This window comes from Calypte anna, chromosome 1 (assembly GCF_003957555.1).
Source record: "Calypte anna isolate BGI_N300 chromosome 1, bCalAnn1_v1.p, whole genome shotgun sequence".
Taxonomy (NCBI): Eukaryota; Metazoa; Chordata; class Aves; order Apodiformes; family Trochilidae; genus Calypte; species Calypte anna.
Genome location: NC_044244.1, coordinates 114,522,041 through 114,541,916, shown reverse-complemented (window position 1 = coordinate 114,541,916; position 19,876 = coordinate 114,522,041). Strand labels below are relative to the sequence as shown.

Below are 19,876 nucleotides of genomic sequence, written 5' to 3'. Positions count from 1 at the left end.
ACCGTATATCATCTTCCAAGTACTATACATACAAACCCATGAACTAATACTTAACAGCTGTATTTGCTGAATTTTATAACTTGTATAATATGTTGAATGCCTGTATTGCTATCAGCTTTACATGGATGTAAAAGATTCTGCTTCAAATCACAGGCAAATTATGCATCACAAAAAAGATACTGAATTCCTTCATGTCTCCAGTAGATTGTGTATCTCCATCGCTATTAACAGACAGATGAATTGGGATCATCTACATTTACTACAGAATGGAAGATTTTCTCTAAATACAGTACAACTTTCAAGCTCCTCCAAGGGAACATAAATCATCTCTGTTGCTTTAGTAGGCACTGGCTTGTTACAGTCCCAGTAAGAAAGGCACTCAGGCTCTGTCAAGTATATCTTAAAATGTGATTTACTGGAGCTAACACTATAAAAAGAGAGATGGTATCAATAATATTACATCCCTTCAGAAGATGGGAATTCTGTGCTGTGTGGAATAGAATAGGTCTTCAGCCATCCACAGCGTGTAACACAGATCCCAACCATGGAAGGCTACCCTATTTTAGTCACTTTAGCTCTTAGAGGATTTTCTTACAAGCAAAACAACTCTATTCCTCATTTTTACTGTCAAAGAAAAAGGACATTCGCATGGGAACTTGCTGATGAAGTCTGAGATAAAGACAAGGACATACAGGTGGTGTAACCACTGGTACCACTGGAAGTTGTCTGTAAGCTCCTCTGTTACAACTAGCTGGCAAAGTTTATCCTGCAGCAAAGGCTTATGTGCAGCCCAGGCATCAGTCAGTGTCAAACCATTTGTGCAGCACAGCATGACACAGCACAGGCCTGCATTTAGGTTAACTGTTACATAGATTCCTACCTCCTTTGTGGACATCGGTTCTCCAGTTGGGATCACTAAAACATCTTACATTTCAGTGGGATGTAAATTATTTAAAGTAAATTAATTTAAAAAAAAATTAAAGTAAATTAATTTTACTGATTAAGGTGTGGTTAAAATAAATTGCGTACCCGTCAGCACCACTGTGTGCTCTCCACCACAAGCAACCTTATTAACTTTTTCCATAATTCCAAGTACAGGCTGTGGGACTCTATTGTTCTTCAGTTGTTCAGGCAATAATCCCAGTTTCCCATTCTCAGCTTCTCCAAACGTGTAGAGCTCACCATCTCCTGTGAAAATACAGAAGAGAGAGGGACTTCCAGCATGTGCTCAGAGGCAGGGCTGAGATGTTAAGACTGCTGCAGACACAAACCAGTAGGACAGCCTTAATCAGACTACTGCATATGGTTTCTGTATTTTCCAAGATCACTTCTCCCCCTCACAACAGCACAGGTTCTCCAAGTACCAGGCTCCTGGGCCATTAAGGCTACCAGCCAGACTTGGTATCTTAACTGAATGCCCTAACTGCACAGAGAAGCAACCAGGGAATGACAACGTAATCTTACTTAATATTGAGCTTCCTGCAGGGTTTCACAGGGCTCAGGTTATTAAGAGTTGCCATCCACAGTTTATTCAGAGAGCCACATTCTCCTCAGTAAGATGATGGAACAGGACAGTGGCTGTGTTTTCCAGCTATCATCATCAGAGGTGTAAGCTCTTCTTCCCAGATGCTGTTACTTTTTTCTCTCATTCTGAAATTTTCTTTCCTGTGCACACAAACTACACCAGTAATATTGTAACTTCGTTTACTTGTATGTATCACCACCTTGCATTCTTCTACACTTCTTTTCCAAGCAGTGCTTTGGAATAATTGCAATCTCTGTGTTTTTCAAGAAATAGCAAATTATCTCCACTGTATTTTGCCTTTGCAAAGTATTTTGCCTTTCATATCTAAACTGTAGACTATGTTTAGGCTTCTTTGCTCAGTTTGTTTTACTGTTTTAATTATGATCTTTATTCTTATACTTCTTGTAGAAATACTCTGACAGGCTGATACTTAATGGTTATCTGCAGCAGCATCAATTTTCTATTCGAAAATAGTAGCCCAAGTGACAAAAAATTCAACTACAATGTGAGACTTTCTGTAACCAAAACATTCAATTGACAAAAAGATACTTTATTAGGGGTTCTAAGTGAAAAGAAAAAAAACCCAATAAAAAAAAGAACTACATTTTTTGGAACGTAAGTACTCTTGGATCTGCCATATATTTCTAGAAACGAGCTGATAAATCCCCCAAAGCACTTGGGAGTTAACTGCTTATGCAGTTCTCTTTGAAGAGACAAGCATTTCTTTTTAAACACTGCTGCACTGCAAATATTAATCCAATCACAATCTAATTAATAGGATTAGAGATTCAAATGGCCAAGCTTCCACAGACTTCCCAAACTAATCAAGTTTATTACATTTTTTCAACTTAATAATCTAGCTAACAAAGATAAACCCACTTATTAAAGCAATTTTTGAATACATTACACATCCCTTTAAGGCAAACAATATGAAGAATAGCTATCAAGCATTAAAGAATCCAGTCAAGTCCAGATCCATTTTGAGTGCAGTATGCATGCAGTACATCTGTATTTTAGGGACATTCTGTTCACAATGAAGCCTGGTTATTGCATTTTCTTCTCTCATGAGAGTCATATTTTCACATGTTCAGCCTTCCCTAGTTTGGCACATTTTCTGTATTGCTATAAACTCTAGGTCACAGGAGCAAGTCAAAGAAATGAGCAAGCAAATGGAAAACTATCTTTGCCCCTCATGGGCAAATAAATGTGTGTACTGCAGATGAGAGAAGACAGAAGACCTGGCTAATGTAAAATGAGGGCAGTAGACAGAAGAATCACTCTATAATCCCTCAGATAAATGAAGAAAAAAATTAGGAGTATTTAATCAAGACCAAATTGGTTGAAAACGCCTCCTCCAGAGGACAAATGAGCTGTATATGTTTGCCAGGATTAATGCTTTCTGAAAAACTGTACCCTCCTAAGTGAGTGCAGTCAAAGATTAGTCAAGATATATAGATACATATACAGTCTCAAAATACTTGCTACAGATTTTCAGCTCTTTTTTACTTTGTTCCTTTGTTTAAGGCATACCTCCAGTTTGGGACCCAAGGTCCCAAGTTTCCAAAAAGAAAGGAAACAGATACTGGGAAAAAGCCCACAGGAAGTCCGGAAAATAGAAATTAGAAACTTCTTTTTGGTTGAATTCATTGATGAAAATAAAGTCAGAAGAAAACGGAGGGAACAATCATCTTTCAAATGCATTTTGAGCAACCAGGCCAGCTTCCAAATTTGTGTACAGAAATGAATTAGCCATTGCCTGTCCTTGTGCCCAGTCTAAATTTCAAAAGTGTTCTTTATTTAAAATATTAATATTCTCTTCTTCTGTTCTACAACCGCTTTTGCCATCAGTGAGGCCAACACATACCTGTCAGGTAACTGACATGCTTACTTGTTGATTTATCATCTGCAAGGAAGGCATTCTAAAAAGTGGCAGCAAAAAAAGTGGCAAATCATCTTTTTGGAGTTACTAGATTTGAGGAACTTTGGGGGCCAAGGGAGGAATGCAGAACTGAAGTAAAAATTCAGGTGACTGAATACTGTGCAATTTCCAAAAAACATGGTTTTATGTGCTAAAGTTTTGCGTCAAGATTCCACTCCATTTTAACTATCATTGCACTTGGCTTTACAGTGGTTAAATTCCTTAAACACAAATGACTGCTAAAAAAACCTAAATAAAATCAGCTATTTCAAAGAAACAAGAGCTAAAATCTGTATTTCACCAGTTTTTTTTTCTCAACAATCTCTTATTAATGAACATCCTTGCCCTGGAGAGGGCACTCTGTGACCACACCATGTATTCTAGTATCTCCATTAACCAACTTTTAGTTTTAACCCCCATATCCCTGTGATCCTAAAAGTTATTGTAGGCAGTATCCAGCTTATGCCAAACATAAATATTAAGAAAGGGAACCATACAGTGCCATACTCAGCAGTTCAGCCTGGCAACATGTATCAAGTCTTACATCCTGCAGCTCTATTAATTAATATTTTTATAATAAGGATAGTACATTATTTGATGATTTTTATGTACAAGTCATATTTAAAAAGTCAAAATACAGTAATTCTGCAGTATTCTAATAACTGATAAGTTACTGGTGTTGAAAGCTTTCCATTAACATTGTTTCTCTAATTTCTTATATAGTAACAACAACCACAATCTAAAAAAAGTTTTGGTTTACTTTATTGAGGGGAACTAATACAGATTATACACTCACATGAACAGTTCCAATTTCATTTTTTTTTTCCAGATATTTCTTCCAAAAATATTTACTAAAACTAACACTAATCACTCTGTATTATACAAAATAAAACCATACAATAAAAGTACATGTAAAACTTACTACGCTAGGCAAACTTTTAAACATACTTGAAGGTATAATTCCATGTCCAATGGGCAATCTGGGGAAAAAAATCCTATCCCTGTAATATGCATGTTCCAAATGCTCCACAATTATCTGTCTTGCTATGTTGTAGATTTCCTAACAGGTGCTGAGCCCCTGATCACTCACAAGCTTCATTCATTTACTGTAATGAAACACCTGTAATAAAAATTGCACACTAGCAGCATAACACCTAATAAGCATTTGTCCACAAGCTCTCTTTCTCTTAACATCATATTCTCAGAGAGCTGTATAGATACTGTACGTGGAAAAGTAACATCTATTAATAAACCTAAGAAAAGTACCTGACTAAAGAGTTATTGGGTACTCATTAAAAGCCTTACAATTAAAACTATACGATCCTTTGAAATCTTTACTTATTCTGTGGGGACTAAACTGTAAAACTTAATAAAGTAGATCTATATGGCAGAGAGGAATTAATGGATGTTCATATCTAATGGCACCATACTGACTAATATATTCACCCACACTGGCATTATAAAAAATGCAGGGCATCATCACTTTGGAAATCAACAGAGAGGTGAGAAGCAAGAAAACTGGGTTAGAGATCAGACACCAACTTACTCTAGGATATGCTTCTCCTCATATTATATACTGCCTGCTTAACTGACTGCAAAACTTAAAGATATAACATCAAACTTTGACAACACTCTTGCACTGCCAGCAAAAGAGATTAATTTTCCCTCAAAACATAGTAAGTCTATTAAAAATTTACATTTCTAGAGAAGATGAAGATGATTATTTGATCACCAGAAAAAGAAATAATCAAAAAAACTTATTGGATTTGTCATAACCTTCATGAATAAATAAAGTGTAGCAAGATAGTAAGTCTTTCAAATATACTTTTGCACAACAATGTGAAAATGAAGAGAGTCAAATAGAGTTTTTTCTCACAATATTGTTAGTTCAAGAATAATATACATCTACATATAAGACTACATGCAAGTTTCCCAAATAAATCACTTATTATCATATATTACCAAACCCATCTCTGGTAAAATCTCCCAATGTGACACACAATGACATATTTGGCTTTCTGATACAGGGCAGTTTTAAACAACTATGTCATATCTAGTTTCAAAAGTAATGAATGCCTCACAGAGACACCAGTTTAAGAACCACTAGCCTGTCTCCTCTAACTGATATTCCCATTCTCTTACCTGTTACCAAGGCAGAGTGATAATATCCACAGGATATAGAGGCAACAGGTTTACCAACATCCACTTGACAAGGGATGCTGACATAGGCTTCACCAGCCAAGCCAATCTGGCCTTCTGAATTGTCACCCCAGACAAAAAGCTGCCCATCCTCTAAAATGAAGACACAAATCGTTAGCAGATTTACTACCAAAACTAATAAAAAGTTAATATAGTAATTTAAGAGTATTTCATAAAATCTATGTGTGATACTACTAGCTGTCATGTTGTAAGGGACATAAAATGGTATTTAACACAATGCATCTGAACAGTCTCAAGTAAGAGAGCATCCTTTAAATTTTAGGGACATAGAACTTAAAAGAAATTTAAAGGGACATAGAACAATTAGTCATCAACTGATATTAGAATATAAGTAGCAACAGTACTTTTCCTGCACTTTTTGTAAAACGGAAAAGCATTCCTTCAAAAAGAGGAAGATTGAGCATACAGAACAATTCAGTTGCCAGAGGTCAGTATGAAAATAGTACTGAGAATTCAAGGCATCTTGTCATTTCTAGTAGCAGGTCAACATTTTCTTATCCTCTGTTCTGACTTTGGTATATGTCCCACTTATTCTTGGCTTATCTTTCACTTCTCGTATTACCAAACATCCTTTTGTTTTCTTTAAACTACCACAATAACTGTTCCAGGTTTACTAAAGCCAGCCTCTGGTGACACAAAGACCAATGGCAACAGTGAAAAACACAAAGGTAGTGAACAACATGAAAAATTCTAGAGTTTTAAAGAAGACATGAGGTCTTCTTCTACTTATTTCTATCTGATGGCAAATTAGTTGTGAATTAAAAAAATGTAACATTTATAGTGCTACTGAGATGCTGTTGGGAACTATAATCATTCAATATTGACTTAAAAATCAAAGGAGAAAGCAATTGTTACAAAAAAATACAAACCAAACGAGCAGGCTAGCATGTCTCTCATACACTCTTACGTTCTCTGCCACATTCCGAAATGGCAGCCTCAGTAACTTACCCTAAACATGTACAGAAACAGATGCTTTACAGGAAAAATTGAGTTATTAGATTATAGGGTAATAAAGGACCACCCATCCAGTGGCTGAAAATGTAAGAACTCTGTGGACTTCAACATGTTGCAACTGTATAGTTCTGCCATCGGAAAAACCAGGGAGTTTAGGCCTCTCTCAGAATTAGTAATAACACAGCTGCACAGTCTGTACCAGCAGACCAAAACAGCTGCAGTAAATTAGAAAAATTTAGTTTGCATAAGATTCATGCTTTGCAGTTGGCTTCCCTGGAAATGAGCTGAAGATTTTTCCCATTTTGAGGGTATTCACACTTGTCTTCCTTGCAAGCACTCCCACTAAATGAATACAGGTTGAGCTTCTGTTGCAGGCCATCAATCATGGAAAAAGTCGACTGTAACAAAAATCCTAGGAAGTTAATGAAACTACTACCCATTACCAAACTGCTGAAATAGGCAATTGCCTAGCAAAAAATCACTATGGTTGCTAGCAAAAGAAGACAGGGAGACATAGAAAATATACCAACATATGCAGACAGAATGCTGGAATTAATGTTTGCCTGGACCACCAGGCTGGACACACACAGATTTCATCAGCAATTGCTCTCACCAGTTACTGCTGCTGAGGTGTATGATCCAGCTGCTAGCTGTTTGATCTTGTGCTGGTTGGTAAAAAAACTAATTACATGAAATGTGGTTCTTTCCTCTGTGTCACCTAATCCCAACTGGCCTTCACTGTTACCTCCAGCAGCATACACATTTCCTTTTTCTGCAGACAGAAAAACATGTAATAAACAGAAAAAAAAAAAGACATTCTCATCAGTGGTAAAAAGTCAGAGAAACTGGAGCAAGTAATTTAATTTTCAGAGGAAAAACATTGCAGCAAAGTTGGAGTCAACTGTCCCAAGATATCCTCAAGCTAACACTAGCTGGAACTAGCAAGGAGGCTTTCCAGCACATGCTTGGATCAGAACTTTCTAAATATTTTAAATGTATTTTGGCTGCATTTTCCACCATACTGAAGACTGACCTAATAAGTAAACATAATTTTAAGTTCTGCAAGAGTTCTGAGAAAATGACTACTAGTAGCTCTGGCAGCCAGAATAAGCTCCTTTTCCACATAACGTATATTTTAAGATAAATGCAAATTAAAAACATGGATGATGTCACAGGCAAGAAAACTGAAGTTGTATTATTACATAAGTTAATGGATGTGTAAGTTGAGAATTTTGATTACTGTGAATAAAATATATTTTTACTTAGGTTTTTATTAGAAATGTTTTACTCATTTTGATATTTTAATCAGTTTTTCTTTAATTGAATAGGACTTTATTTTGTTTTAGAATCTCAGAATTGAAGGTAAACTAATAGATATCTTCAACTTAAGAGAATTTGAAGATTTATATTTTTAATTTTAGTATGTTTCCCATTTAAAGTGCTCATCTATGATGAAAAAGATAAGGTCCGTTCATAACAAAAATCCAGACACAAAGGTGATAAGCAACTGACAAACAATTAATAAATGGACCTTTCTATATAAATGGCCACAAATTATCTAGCTAGGGTGTACACTAAAGGTGACTAATACTTACACTGCGCATTTTTGCATACTCAATTGTTATTAAAATACGCAGTTTTATTCTAATACAGTGCTTAGTGTCTCCACATATATAAACTGCCTAATAATCAAATAGTCCTCTTTATAACATTACTGCAAGCTAAATAGTTGAAAGCACAAAGATGGTTATTCCAATACATAAATTGCACAGCAAGATAAATAAATAAAAATAAAATAAAATAAAAAGCACAGCAAGAATTTGCATCAATTCTCTGTATAATGTCTCTCTAAAAATTTAATTTTTAGTTTATGTTTACAATTTATTTATTTATAGCTTAATAAAGCAACTTGTCATTGAAATAGCAGACTATCTTGTCTAACCAAAATGCAACAAAATTTGAAAACTTGAAAACATTCAGGTTTACTGTATTTACTCAAATATATAACTTCACACTATTAAAGTTAAATTACTTGTCAAAGGTAAATTTGAGTACAGATATATTAAAAATTACTAATATATCTCTACAGGGTGTAAATGAAATATTGATAATTGTTAACCACATCTCAAATGCCATCAAGCTGGTTTTTTTCATCTCTCTATTCTAGGAAATGCCTATATAACTTTATTTTATAAATGCATTGGCTCAGAATAAATGAAGCATTCAAAGAACTGGATATCAGAATCCCAGGTTTTTATAGTCCCATTTTAATTTATTTTTGCTTCATCAGTACTCCTGGGATTCCTAATGTAATTTTGCACAAAAGCACAGAAAGAAATCTATCTTTCATATGCCTATAATGTAAGTTACATACCTGTGTAAACTAAAGTGTGGTTTCTTCCACAAACAGCAAGTTTTGTTTTTTCTGGTTTTAAAGCTATTAATTAAAACAAAAGGGGGGGAAAAGTTATAAACAAGCTGACAGCTGGTTCAACAACAAAATATTCTGTGCTCTAGAGGGAGCTCTGAATTTTTCATATTTTTACCAACAGAACAATTACAAGATTTGTTGCCTGCTTGAACCTAGCACATTATGTTAAATCAGAATTCCCCTCAAAAACAAAGATACAGAGAACCTTAAATACTTACAGATGAAACTCGGGTTAACATCATGATGGCTACTTCATCCCAATGCCACATTCCCCAGAATATACCATTTACATGATATGACTTAAAGAATATATGGAGTTGCAGGGAAAAATGCATGCTTGAAGCTGTCTTCAGTTTTCATTAGCAGTACTATTCTTAACTCCCTCTTATGCTTTTTCTACTATGTTATATCTTCAAAATCCTCCCATGCTTTTGCTTCATCATCCCCCTCTTCCTTCTACATGCACAGCTGCCTTTCTTGCTAGACCTCTGCTCTGCACTGCCCTCTTAGTGATCACTAAATTAAATTGCTAAGGGAAGTTTCCCAAGTTTTTGTATATACCATCCTATCTCAATTTCAGTGCACCCATCCACCGCATGTACTTCTCTGCAGTCTGGTCTCTGCAGAGAGATGCAAAGACAGGGAAGTACGCAAGAGGAATTAATAGTTATTTTGGTGGAAAAGAGAGACTACAGAGGTACCTTTTCTGCCATAACAAGAAACTCCATTTCAGAAACAGAGGAAAAATATTCTCACTGAATTTTCCATCCTCTCTCCAATTACTGACCAGTGACAGTGATGGGATGGATCTAACTTGACATAAGCAAGGGGACAGGGGCAAAGTATAGACTTAATTTTGTTTGACAAGATCAAATGGGCTAGGAAAGATCAAGATTATAACAGCGGAACAAACACACATTTTACAACACATGAAAGAATACAGGCATTTATTTTACTGCTTCGTACAACTATATGAACATTTATGACCTCTCAGGTACCTCTTACACTTGTTAAAAACGTAGTGGTACTTGCAGAAAGTTCCTGATACATTTTTTTTTTTCATTCATAAAGGTGTTAAGACAAAAGTGATACAAAGGTTAAACAACGATGTTGTAATTCTGATTTCTAACTCTTAGACAAGGCTGCAAAGACCAAGCATCTGATGTTTTTGCAGTCACAATGAGGATGTAGTTTTTCAAAAAATGCAAATATTATATGAAATGTAATTCTCCCAAAATGACAGGATCCTACACATCTGAAGTAATCTTCAGAGGCAAAATGACCCAGAACCTGGCACTGATGGACAATCAACCAGAGATCCTTTTAAGCTACCTTTATGAACTTGCACAGTTCGACGCAACAAATGAACAGTAAAGCAGCAGAATCAGTTATTTTTGAAACTGCATCTTGCAAAGTACCTTCACGAGGGACTCCTTTCAAAAAGATAAAAAAAAATAAAAATTAAACAAACCTTTAACACATGTTGGTTTGCTGACAGTATTCTTTGATCCTAGCCCTAATTGGCCCCAGTTGTTACTGCCGAACATGTATAGTTTACCATTCCCTGAAAAGAAATGCACAGTCAGAATCCATTCAAGTGTTTCCATACCTTATATAAGACAAGATGGTAATTTACACACTATGCTATTTTTTACTTCCTTTTTTAATGTAAGATATACGATTATCCAATTTAATTCTTCAGTATAAGCAATAATTAATGTGCCTGTAGCAATAATCAATGTTTCTGTGATTTTTCAGTACAAAAGTAGCAATTGCACTGTTTAAGTAAGAAATTCCAGAAGAGCAACAGAAAGCAGAACAAATTTTCTCTCCTTTAATTACAGCACAGATAAAGTGCTTTGCAGAAAATAATATATACTGCTGGACAGACCCTGCAGTTCAGAAATCACAGTAGCTATAGGCCTACATTTAACTGAGCACTCACATCTTTTACCCCAAAGACAGGAACAAATAATGCAGCTATATAATTAATACAAACACGAATTTGTAATATTCAGCTTAATTTATTGCTGGGAGGTGGGACTATTTCTTTTACTGACATACATGTCTTCTCTGAAAATTATTTACAAATTTGCACTTCTACAAAACATAGATTCTAATAATTTTCAAATGTGTTTACAAATTGTATTAACTTGTTACTCTGCATTAGGAAGAGGGAATGCATAAAATCACCATATATTCAGGGAGTTTTGTAAACCTAAATGGAAACGTTAGCTTACAAATCTTCAGCAGAAGCAATGCTACAACTATACTTCAGAAACTGGTATTATGTGTCATTCAACCTGCAGCTTTGACCATTAAAAACAATCAACTGTTGCAATTCCAAATAACCAGTGGTTTTTTAGGAGCATGGTGATGAACAGATGAAAATTTTGTCATCAGGTACGCAAACTAGACAACCCAAACTGACTACTAGCAATACCTTAAAATTAATTAATTTCATTTAATTTTTAAACTATTTCCTTTTATAAACCTGTGAAGTTCACATCCAAAGATAAAACCCTTGTTCCAACAGAAATCTTTGCAGAACAATGGAGACTGGTAAGTCAAAACAAAACAAAACAAAAAACCCAACTTTCTTCAGCTGTTAAAAGGAGGGGGTTTTTACTTTTGATAAAGGTCTTTGTGAGCTAGACTCAGTCACAAGGTTGCTACATAAACTGTCAACCTACCCATCAACAATTATCACATGATCACAATGCATGACAGCAATTCCATATAATAATGCCAAAATATTATAGTTGGTTGTACTTCACTGGTGTCAGCCCCCAGTGAAGATTCTGAATGCAACTTACAGACACTTTGAAATATTATATTGAAATGTGTTTTCTTAAATCTAAGAACAGAATTTAAAAAACCCAAACAACTACCCACAACTAATAATAACTAGTGTCTAGAGTATAATCAAATTGTTAGATTTGACAATTTTTGGAAGCTGTGGCTATATGTCTTTATAACAAAGTTGAAAGGAAGTCTGAGGTCAACTCTAGCTGGGTGGTATTTTATGAACAGAATCTAAATCCCCATCACCATCCTGATTTTCATAATGCAATCATGTCAAAACACATGCAGAGCTATCTGTCACTGACAGCAAAAAACACATTAACAGAAAGAATTTTTATTAGCAAACAGCATCCTATATTGGTATAGGATTCTTCCCTGTATGCTTGATTTATACTTCTAACTGCTTTTATAAGTAGTACTCTCATTTGAACATGATGTCATGCTGCTGTAATTCAATTTAAGCACATTCGCTTTTATCCATTCAAAATTCCAACAGGTCATGCCTTTCATCCTATAAGCTGCTGTTTCTTATACCAGTCTTTCAATTCTCAGGCATTGCTTTGTAAGTCAAGAAGCTTAATACATGAGAGGAATTTTTAAATTTTTTTTTACAACTGAGTGACAGAAGCCTTTTATGATTTCATGCTTCCAACACTTGGCTGTGTAGCAAATATGGAAAACAGGAAGTAGGTAATTCAGACAGTGAATGAAAACTAATAGGCACTATAAAGGAACCTAAACAAATGCCTGCAATGAAGCAACATTTCTGGGTACAGCAAATCAGGTTTTGGAACAGACATGATAGAATCAAAGCTGGCCAGGAAACATGACAGAATTTTGCATGCAAATGGCCCTGTTTTCATAATTGCTTACTGAGATATCTTCAGTCATCATTGCCAAAGCACTGATGTGAGAACTGATTCAACAGAAGAAAAATAAGTAAGGATCGTATTTCAAAACTTTGCAAACTCAGATTGCACTTGTCTTTTTGCCTCCACTTTGGTGCTGACATACAAAGATTGTGACCACATGCCAGATGGAATGGTTAGCCAAAGAAGGCAGAAGAATAAGATTATTATTCTGCGAAGCAGCTAGGAAACAACAGGATATGAAGAAAGGGACTGCTAGGACTGTTCAGAGATGAACTTCCATCACCCTGACGCAAGACTGGGGTACTTCCCCAAAGCATACATGCATTGGCTTATCACCAGCTGACGCTTCACCAGCATTAATTCAGGACTACTGGGTAAACCACAAGATGTTTACAACTTTAGGAACAGAGGTTTTGTGAGGGACTTCAGCAAGAGAGTGCTTCCTAAACAGTACACTTCTCATAGGTGTAGCTGCTACCACAACTGTTTCCTAGGAACTCTATCTGTCATCTGTGCCCTGCTCCATGAACTGCTACTAAAGGCATTCATTCAGCAGCTGGGAAATACCAACTGAATTCCTCAACAGAGTATTAATCCTTCAGGATAAGCAGGCAGCCAAGTATTCCCACCACCTATGTTTAAGGGTATGTTTTACATATTCTCCTTCCTGCTTTATCAATTAATGTGGGAAAGAAATCAAATGGGGAGATGATATACAGACTTTGAGCACTTATTACAAGATTCTATTGAGAAGCTAGATCTGAGAAAATGTAAAAGGCAGTATTTTGGACAGAGTATGATATGCCAAGTGCCATGGTTTTTTTGTTTGATTGTTTGATTTTTATTGTGCTATTTTGTGAATGACTGTGTTAAAAGTTAATTTAAAATTCATATACAATTCAAGTACATCTCATGAAAACAGGAATGACATCAGTTTTGTCAGGCAAGTCATGATATTATCAAAATGAAAGCTTTATTGAGCAGTAAGAACAGTCACACTTAGGACATTCAGCATCACACAAGCAAAACAAGCACAGTATGTTGCTTGCTATTACACATACCAAAATATCAACACAAATGTGTACTCATCTTTCTCATTTTCCACCTGCAGTTGATTGCCCACTGGTAGGCAGGAAAAAATAGAAGGACTTTGGTGCTGAAAGACCTGGAAAGATTCCAAGGTCTCTTTGGTGTAAATTGTTGAATGTTTAATCCCCAAACAAAACTTAAAATTATGAGCGTCCTATCTCGTTGTGGTTCCACAGGCACCTCTTTTCACTTCTACTTTTACATTTGATACTTTTTTCTTTCCTTCTACCCTCTTGCATTGGGGCCTTCAATTCTCTCTCAAGCTCTGAGTTCAGAAAATGTGTCTTCTGTCATCTCCATTTTCCCCCCTGGGAACAGGATGAGTCTTTCTGATCAAATGTGGGCAAGCTGCCTAGGATACTCTAATTAAGGCAAATAAACAATAAGACAGCTGTTAGCTTCAAGAATTTTGTGGGAAAGAAAAATCAATAGAAAGATACTGGGAGGACATTCTGGAAAATACATGTAGCATAACTTACTTCACACCAGCTCCCAACAGGATGAACAAATTGCTTTCCAAAGCCTGCAGTTATAGAGGATGCAGGGAGTAGACTGTCAGTATTCTTGGGCCAAAAAAATACAGAAATGGGGCAAGAAACATTATTAAACATATTACAAGTGATACTGGAAGATGAGATACTACCATGAGAGTAGTAAGATACTGGGTAAGAATAGTAACAATAGGGTGCCTGAGGAGGCTGTTGATGCCCCTCCCCTGGAAGTGTTTAAGACCAGGCTGAATGAGGCCTTGAGGTCTGGTGGGAAGTTCCCTGCCCATGCAGGGGGTTTGGATCTTGATCATCTTCAAGCTCCCTTCCAGCCTTATATTAATAAATACATAAAAGAATAATAAAAAAAGAATATAGTGCTCATGACTGTATTAAAGAACTAAAGAAGACAACTGCTTAAAAAGATTACTTCTTGAACATTTGAATGGAGATGGAGCAAAAGATAGTGAGCAAATGAATAAACAGAAATTTCAACCCAAACTCTAAAACTGGAAAACAAAATGTTTCTCTGACTAGCTAGTCAGCTAACTCAAAGTCAGCAAGTAGCTATCACTGGTCCTTCCACTGGTCAGAGAGCTGAAGAACAGAGTGGTTTATATTTACTTTACACTTTTCTTATGGGCATACTGATAATGGATTAGATGAAAATTTCTGATTATTTTCTTTGAATGCTAACTGTTCCTGTATGTTTTCTTCATTCACATTCAGACAAGAATCAGTGCTACATAAACTGTTGCTCCTGCCCAAAACCAGCTTTGAAGAATCTCTGTTATCAGTTTGGGTGACTTTTTACGTGCAATTGTTGAGGTGTATTACTGTAATACTGATTAATTTATTTAGTTTTTAATCTGCCTCATATTCCCACTGTACCCTACCCTCATAGGTCCCACTACCTCTTCCAGGGGGTTATGTAAAAAGGAGAGAGGAATTTTGTGACACGTAAATATAGACTAAAAATAAAATGAAGCATGCATTAACACACACCTGTTTGAGATACTTTTCCTTCCTCTGTGATGTTTGCCTTTTACCTCTTCCAGGTCAAGTTCAGCTGGATTTCAAGAAGCTCCTGGTTTCTCACAAGGATTGTACCTTTCTCAGTAAACTCATTATTGGCATGTACTTCTGGAGCTTTAATTCCAGGTGTTACTGCAGCTCAATGTCATTCACCAAGGGCTGTAATTCCACTTTCATCCAGCTCCATCTAACAGCAGAAATGCGAGGTGCACACGGGCATGCACAGGTGTGAAGAACAAATGAGGGACAAAGATTTTCTCTCTCCCTTCTTCTCTTTTTTGTATGAGTCCTGCAGTTTCTCTGCCTTTGCTCGTTGATCAGTATTTTACCCTCACTTTTGCCTCTACTTTACAATGTCCAAAAGAAAACTTTTCCTATCAAAGAAATCTTGTACTCAATTCTTATACTGTGCTTCTACAGTTCCTTCTCCTCAAAAGCTTTGAGAAAATTGAGATCCAATTATCTGTAAGTTTTCCTGGTGATGTATCTGTACACTACAACAGCAAAGGCCAGCTACAGAGACATTTTTAAAATGTGCTGCATAGACTAAAATAAGAGGGAGAAGGGGAAATAGTATGGAAATGGTGCTGCATGCAAACCTATGCACGTTGGCTTCTTCAAAAGCTTTAACCAAGTGGCCGCTACTACAGTGACAGAGGAACCAGTGGCCTGTTGCTAATTAATGTAAAAGTGTTGGCACACTGTGCTGAGGGAACTCAAGGGGGTAATTTAAACTGGCTGGTCTAAACTGAGGTTTACTAGTGCTATTTCAAACTGGGTGTGGGCATACAAAAAGATAGATATATAGATATAAAATTCAAAAAAAGTACTACAAAGTTCTCCAGGTTACATTCTGATCAATTTTATGCAACAGTCAATTTAATAGAACTGACTTGATCCAAGCAAAAGTGTGAACTTTTGTTCAAAATAAACAAATGGATGATTTATCTTCGATTAATTTAGACTTGAAAAATTAATTGTATAATTTCACCTCAAGATATTTTGCAGTCCATTAATCAATACTTTTTTATCATGCCTGGAATAGTTCATTCTCAAAATCCAGTGTCTTCAACACTTGGGAACATAGCAAGAAACCATCAAGAATCATTCAGTGAGCAACAACCAGTTGGGCATTGGTGAGAAATTAATACACTCCAATGAAAAAATTCCTGAAAATATTCCTGTAAATTTCATAACAACAAAGTCTTTTTTTCTATTTGAAGTTGATTGTCAATACAATTGACACTCATGCTTGTCAACAGAAGAGTAGTCCTTTACATGTAAAATAAATTAAACAAATTCTTCAATGAGTATTGTTTCCATCATTTCAAAGCAATGAGAACTAACATTAATACTGCCCACTGTATTGCATCTGATCTTATTTGAAGGCCTATACAATTTATTTCTGCTTTTAGTAGGATTTTCTGAAGGTTTTGAATTACTCTTTCAAGGTTTATTATCAGTTGGCAGTTAACAATAATACAGACTTTTAGAGGTACAATTTTATTTATTCCTTCAGGCAGATTCCTAGTGAACTTGTTGACTGTGTTCAAAAGATACTGCTAACTTCCAAGATACAAACCTCTATATTTAAGATGGCTTACTAAACACTGCCTGATTCATAAGAAACATTCAGGCTGAACAGTCATGTCAACTTTAAATCCTGTGATACATTCAGATACTACAGATTCCCTCATGATATTTCATGGCAATGTTTTGTGAAAATTTCAATAATCTCATGCTAACTTCAAAGACATCCAGTAGTTCCCTACAGAACAGTACTCTCTCCTCTCCACAACCTCATTTGATATATTACCTTGGGATTCAAATAAAAATCATAACTTACAAGCTGTCCAAATACATAACCTTTTATCATATACTCCATTTGCAGTACTGACCTGTAACAATAGCAGTATGTTCATCTCCACATGATATAAGTACAGGCGTATCATTTTTGAACCAGAACTTGCTAGGAATATCTTCTGCAAATCTGCTTTTTCCAAATGTGAAAATAGCACCTGATTCTGAAACACAAGAGGATGTCAATTTTAGTGAAAACAAATTTTGCCATATTATACATTTTGAAATGGTAATTTCCTATTAATTTGGTTGCACATTGTAGTTTCATATAGTTTTGTTGGTGGTGGTTTTGGGTGGGTTTTTTTTTCTTTTTTTTTAAATGACTGAAGCATTGTGTTCCATTCTGTTACATCAAGACCATTTGATTTTCAGGTTCAAACTTTAGTCCTTCAAAGTACTTGAGGTGTAGCCTCACCTTAACTTAAAATTCAAAAAATTTGCTAAAGCCATGTAGACAGTGTGGCAAAGCATAATTAGGCCTTCTGTCTTAAAAATGAAAGAATGTCAAACCTTGTGCTCTAAGCATAGAATAATTTTTTTAAGAAGAAAACACAAGGAAAAAACAAACCTTTTCCTTGCAGACTTTTAGTTAACAAGTAAGCTGCGACAACACAAATACACACGCTGCTTTTGTAAAATTACATATCATTTGATAGAAACACTGAAATATCTTCATGTATTTACTTTCGATGAAAACAGTATCACCAAAAGTTTGTATGCTAGCAGCAAACCCCAAAGTTCCCTCTTAAACTGTAAACTTGCTATTCATTTTGAAATTAGTAAATGCAAGTTTCCCCTATTTGGAAATTACATGCTATTTTAAGCATCAGGTTTGGGTGATGCATTTACCAACTCTCTCTTGATGTGATTTACTTTCACTTTTTTATTAAAAACAAACAGACAAACTCAAGCTTTTCAGAGAAAGGGTTGTGTTTTTCCTCATTTTATGTAGACACACCTACACCCACAGACATGCTAAAAGGCAACCTAAACCTCTATTTTTAAAGTTTTACTCTCCAACCAGACAGTCATGCTGAATATCCAAACACACTTACAGTGACATCTTTGGCATTCTCACCAAAGTAGAGCTCTTTGGTTAGTTTCCTTTTCTTTCAGAAGTGTTAATATGAATATGTATATTTATATATATTCTTAATTCATTGTATAAAAAAAGCAGACGATTTAATTCACAAACATCCTTCATACCCCATTCATTTCACAACTAAAACCTAAGATGTCAGTGTCAAAATTAGAACCATAGAATCATAGATTCCAACCCCCAATTTGGGTTAGAAGGGACCTTAAAGTTCACCCAGTTCCAACCCCCCTGCCATGGGCAGGGACACCTCCCACCAGACCAGGTTGCTCACAGCCACATCCAGCCTGGCCTTGAACACTGCCGGGGGGAGAGGGCAGCCACAACTTCCCTGGGCAACCTCTTCCAGCATCTCACCACCCCTACAGACCCTATCAACTCATAAAATTATATCTCACAGATCATAAATGAGCTTTTCCACCTTTTTTTTTTTTTTTTTTTTTTTTTTTTTTATCACCGTAGTTTAAACCACGGACCAGAACTTTATCAATTGAAGATGCTGCCTGCTTAGCCCTGCAGCGCTCCACCGTGCCAGCAAAGTTGCCCCCGCCTGATCTCTGACGACACCGCACCTATTTCTGCCCAGACGCCGGGAGACACCGGCCCGGAGCCCGCCGCCGGGCAGCCGCAAGCCGGAGGGATCCGGGGGAGGCCGCCAAGAGCCGAGCGAGGCGACCAGGAGCCGCGTCCGCCCGCCCGCCCGCCGGAGCAAGGAGGCGCCGGCTGAGGCGCCGGTGATGGCGCTCAGCCCCGCCGCGGTGGGAGAAGCGGGCAAGGACCGCCACGGGGGCGGACGACATCCCGCCCACCCGCCCCGAAGCTGCGAGGTACCGGCACCACTCACCGGGCACCGGCAGCTCGTCCTCCTCGGCGGGGTCGGCCATGGCAGCTGGCGGCGGGCTGCCGCCCCCACGCCCCATGCAGCGCGGCTCCGGGCCGCCGGAAGTAAACACAGGGCCTGCCACGGGCAACCGACATAGAGAGCGGAGTGGAGTTGAGCGGCGCCGGCAAAGCTCCCGCCGCCGAGACCGCCACCGGCTGGAGGCCCGGCCCTGGCGGGTGGCCCTCCGGGGAGGAGTCGGATCGCCCCCTGGCGGCTGCTCCCTCCCGGCGGCTCCCTCCCCGCGGCTCCCTCCCGGCTGCTCTCTCCCCGCTGCCCCCACTCCGCGCCATCTTACAGCTCCCCGCGCCTGGCGGTGGTTTCTGTCTCCCCTCTCCCCCCTACGCCCATCTACGGGAAGCACAAAATATTCGCAGGGCGCCCAGCGGGGCTCACCGGGGCTGAAAAGAGGGAGCATCGTTTTCCCTGAAGCCCCTTGGGTGTCTGTCCCCAGCAGGAGTTAGCTTTCCTGGCGCTGTCCCTCCGTGCCTGGGTGTCACGTCTCCCTGCTCTGTCGCCTTGTCCCTTGCTCCCAAAGCAGCGGAACTCGCACTGGGGCTCTGCCTTGAGATGCTCCCAGCGCAGCCGAGCCAGACTCCTGGTACGTCTGCTGGCTTTGCTGAGCGATCAGAGGATCTGCCTCGCCTCAGCCGGGTGAAAGGAAAGCAGATAGCTCAGAAATTTTATGTCGTCCACTGGGATT

At 37.6% G+C, this 19,876-nt stretch overlaps 1 protein-coding gene across 1 annotated transcript in view; it reads right to left on the bottom strand.

The window, feature by feature from the left end:
• Positions 1–19,332, bottom strand: part of RPGR (retinitis pigmentosa GTPase regulator) — a 53,289-nt gene extending 33,957 nt beyond the window's left edge. Inside the window, exons 1-7 of the mRNA XM_030457679.1 lie at positions 19,138–19,332; positions 17,236–17,361; positions 10,520–10,612; positions 8,992–9,054; positions 7,231–7,389; positions 5,586–5,735; positions 1,030–1,188 (exon numbers count right to left, since the gene is read on the bottom strand). Of these exons, the coding sequence (XP_030313539.1) occupies positions 1,030–1,188; positions 5,586–5,735; positions 7,231–7,389; positions 8,992–9,054; positions 10,520–10,612; positions 17,236–17,361; positions 19,138–19,213 (826 nt within the window). The 5' untranslated portion in view covers positions 19,214–19,332. The remainder of the gene's footprint in view (positions 1–1,029; positions 1,189–5,585; positions 5,736–7,230; positions 7,390–8,991; positions 9,055–10,519; positions 10,613–17,235; positions 17,362–19,137) is intronic.
• Between the last annotated feature and the right edge of the window lie 544 nt (positions 19,333–19,876).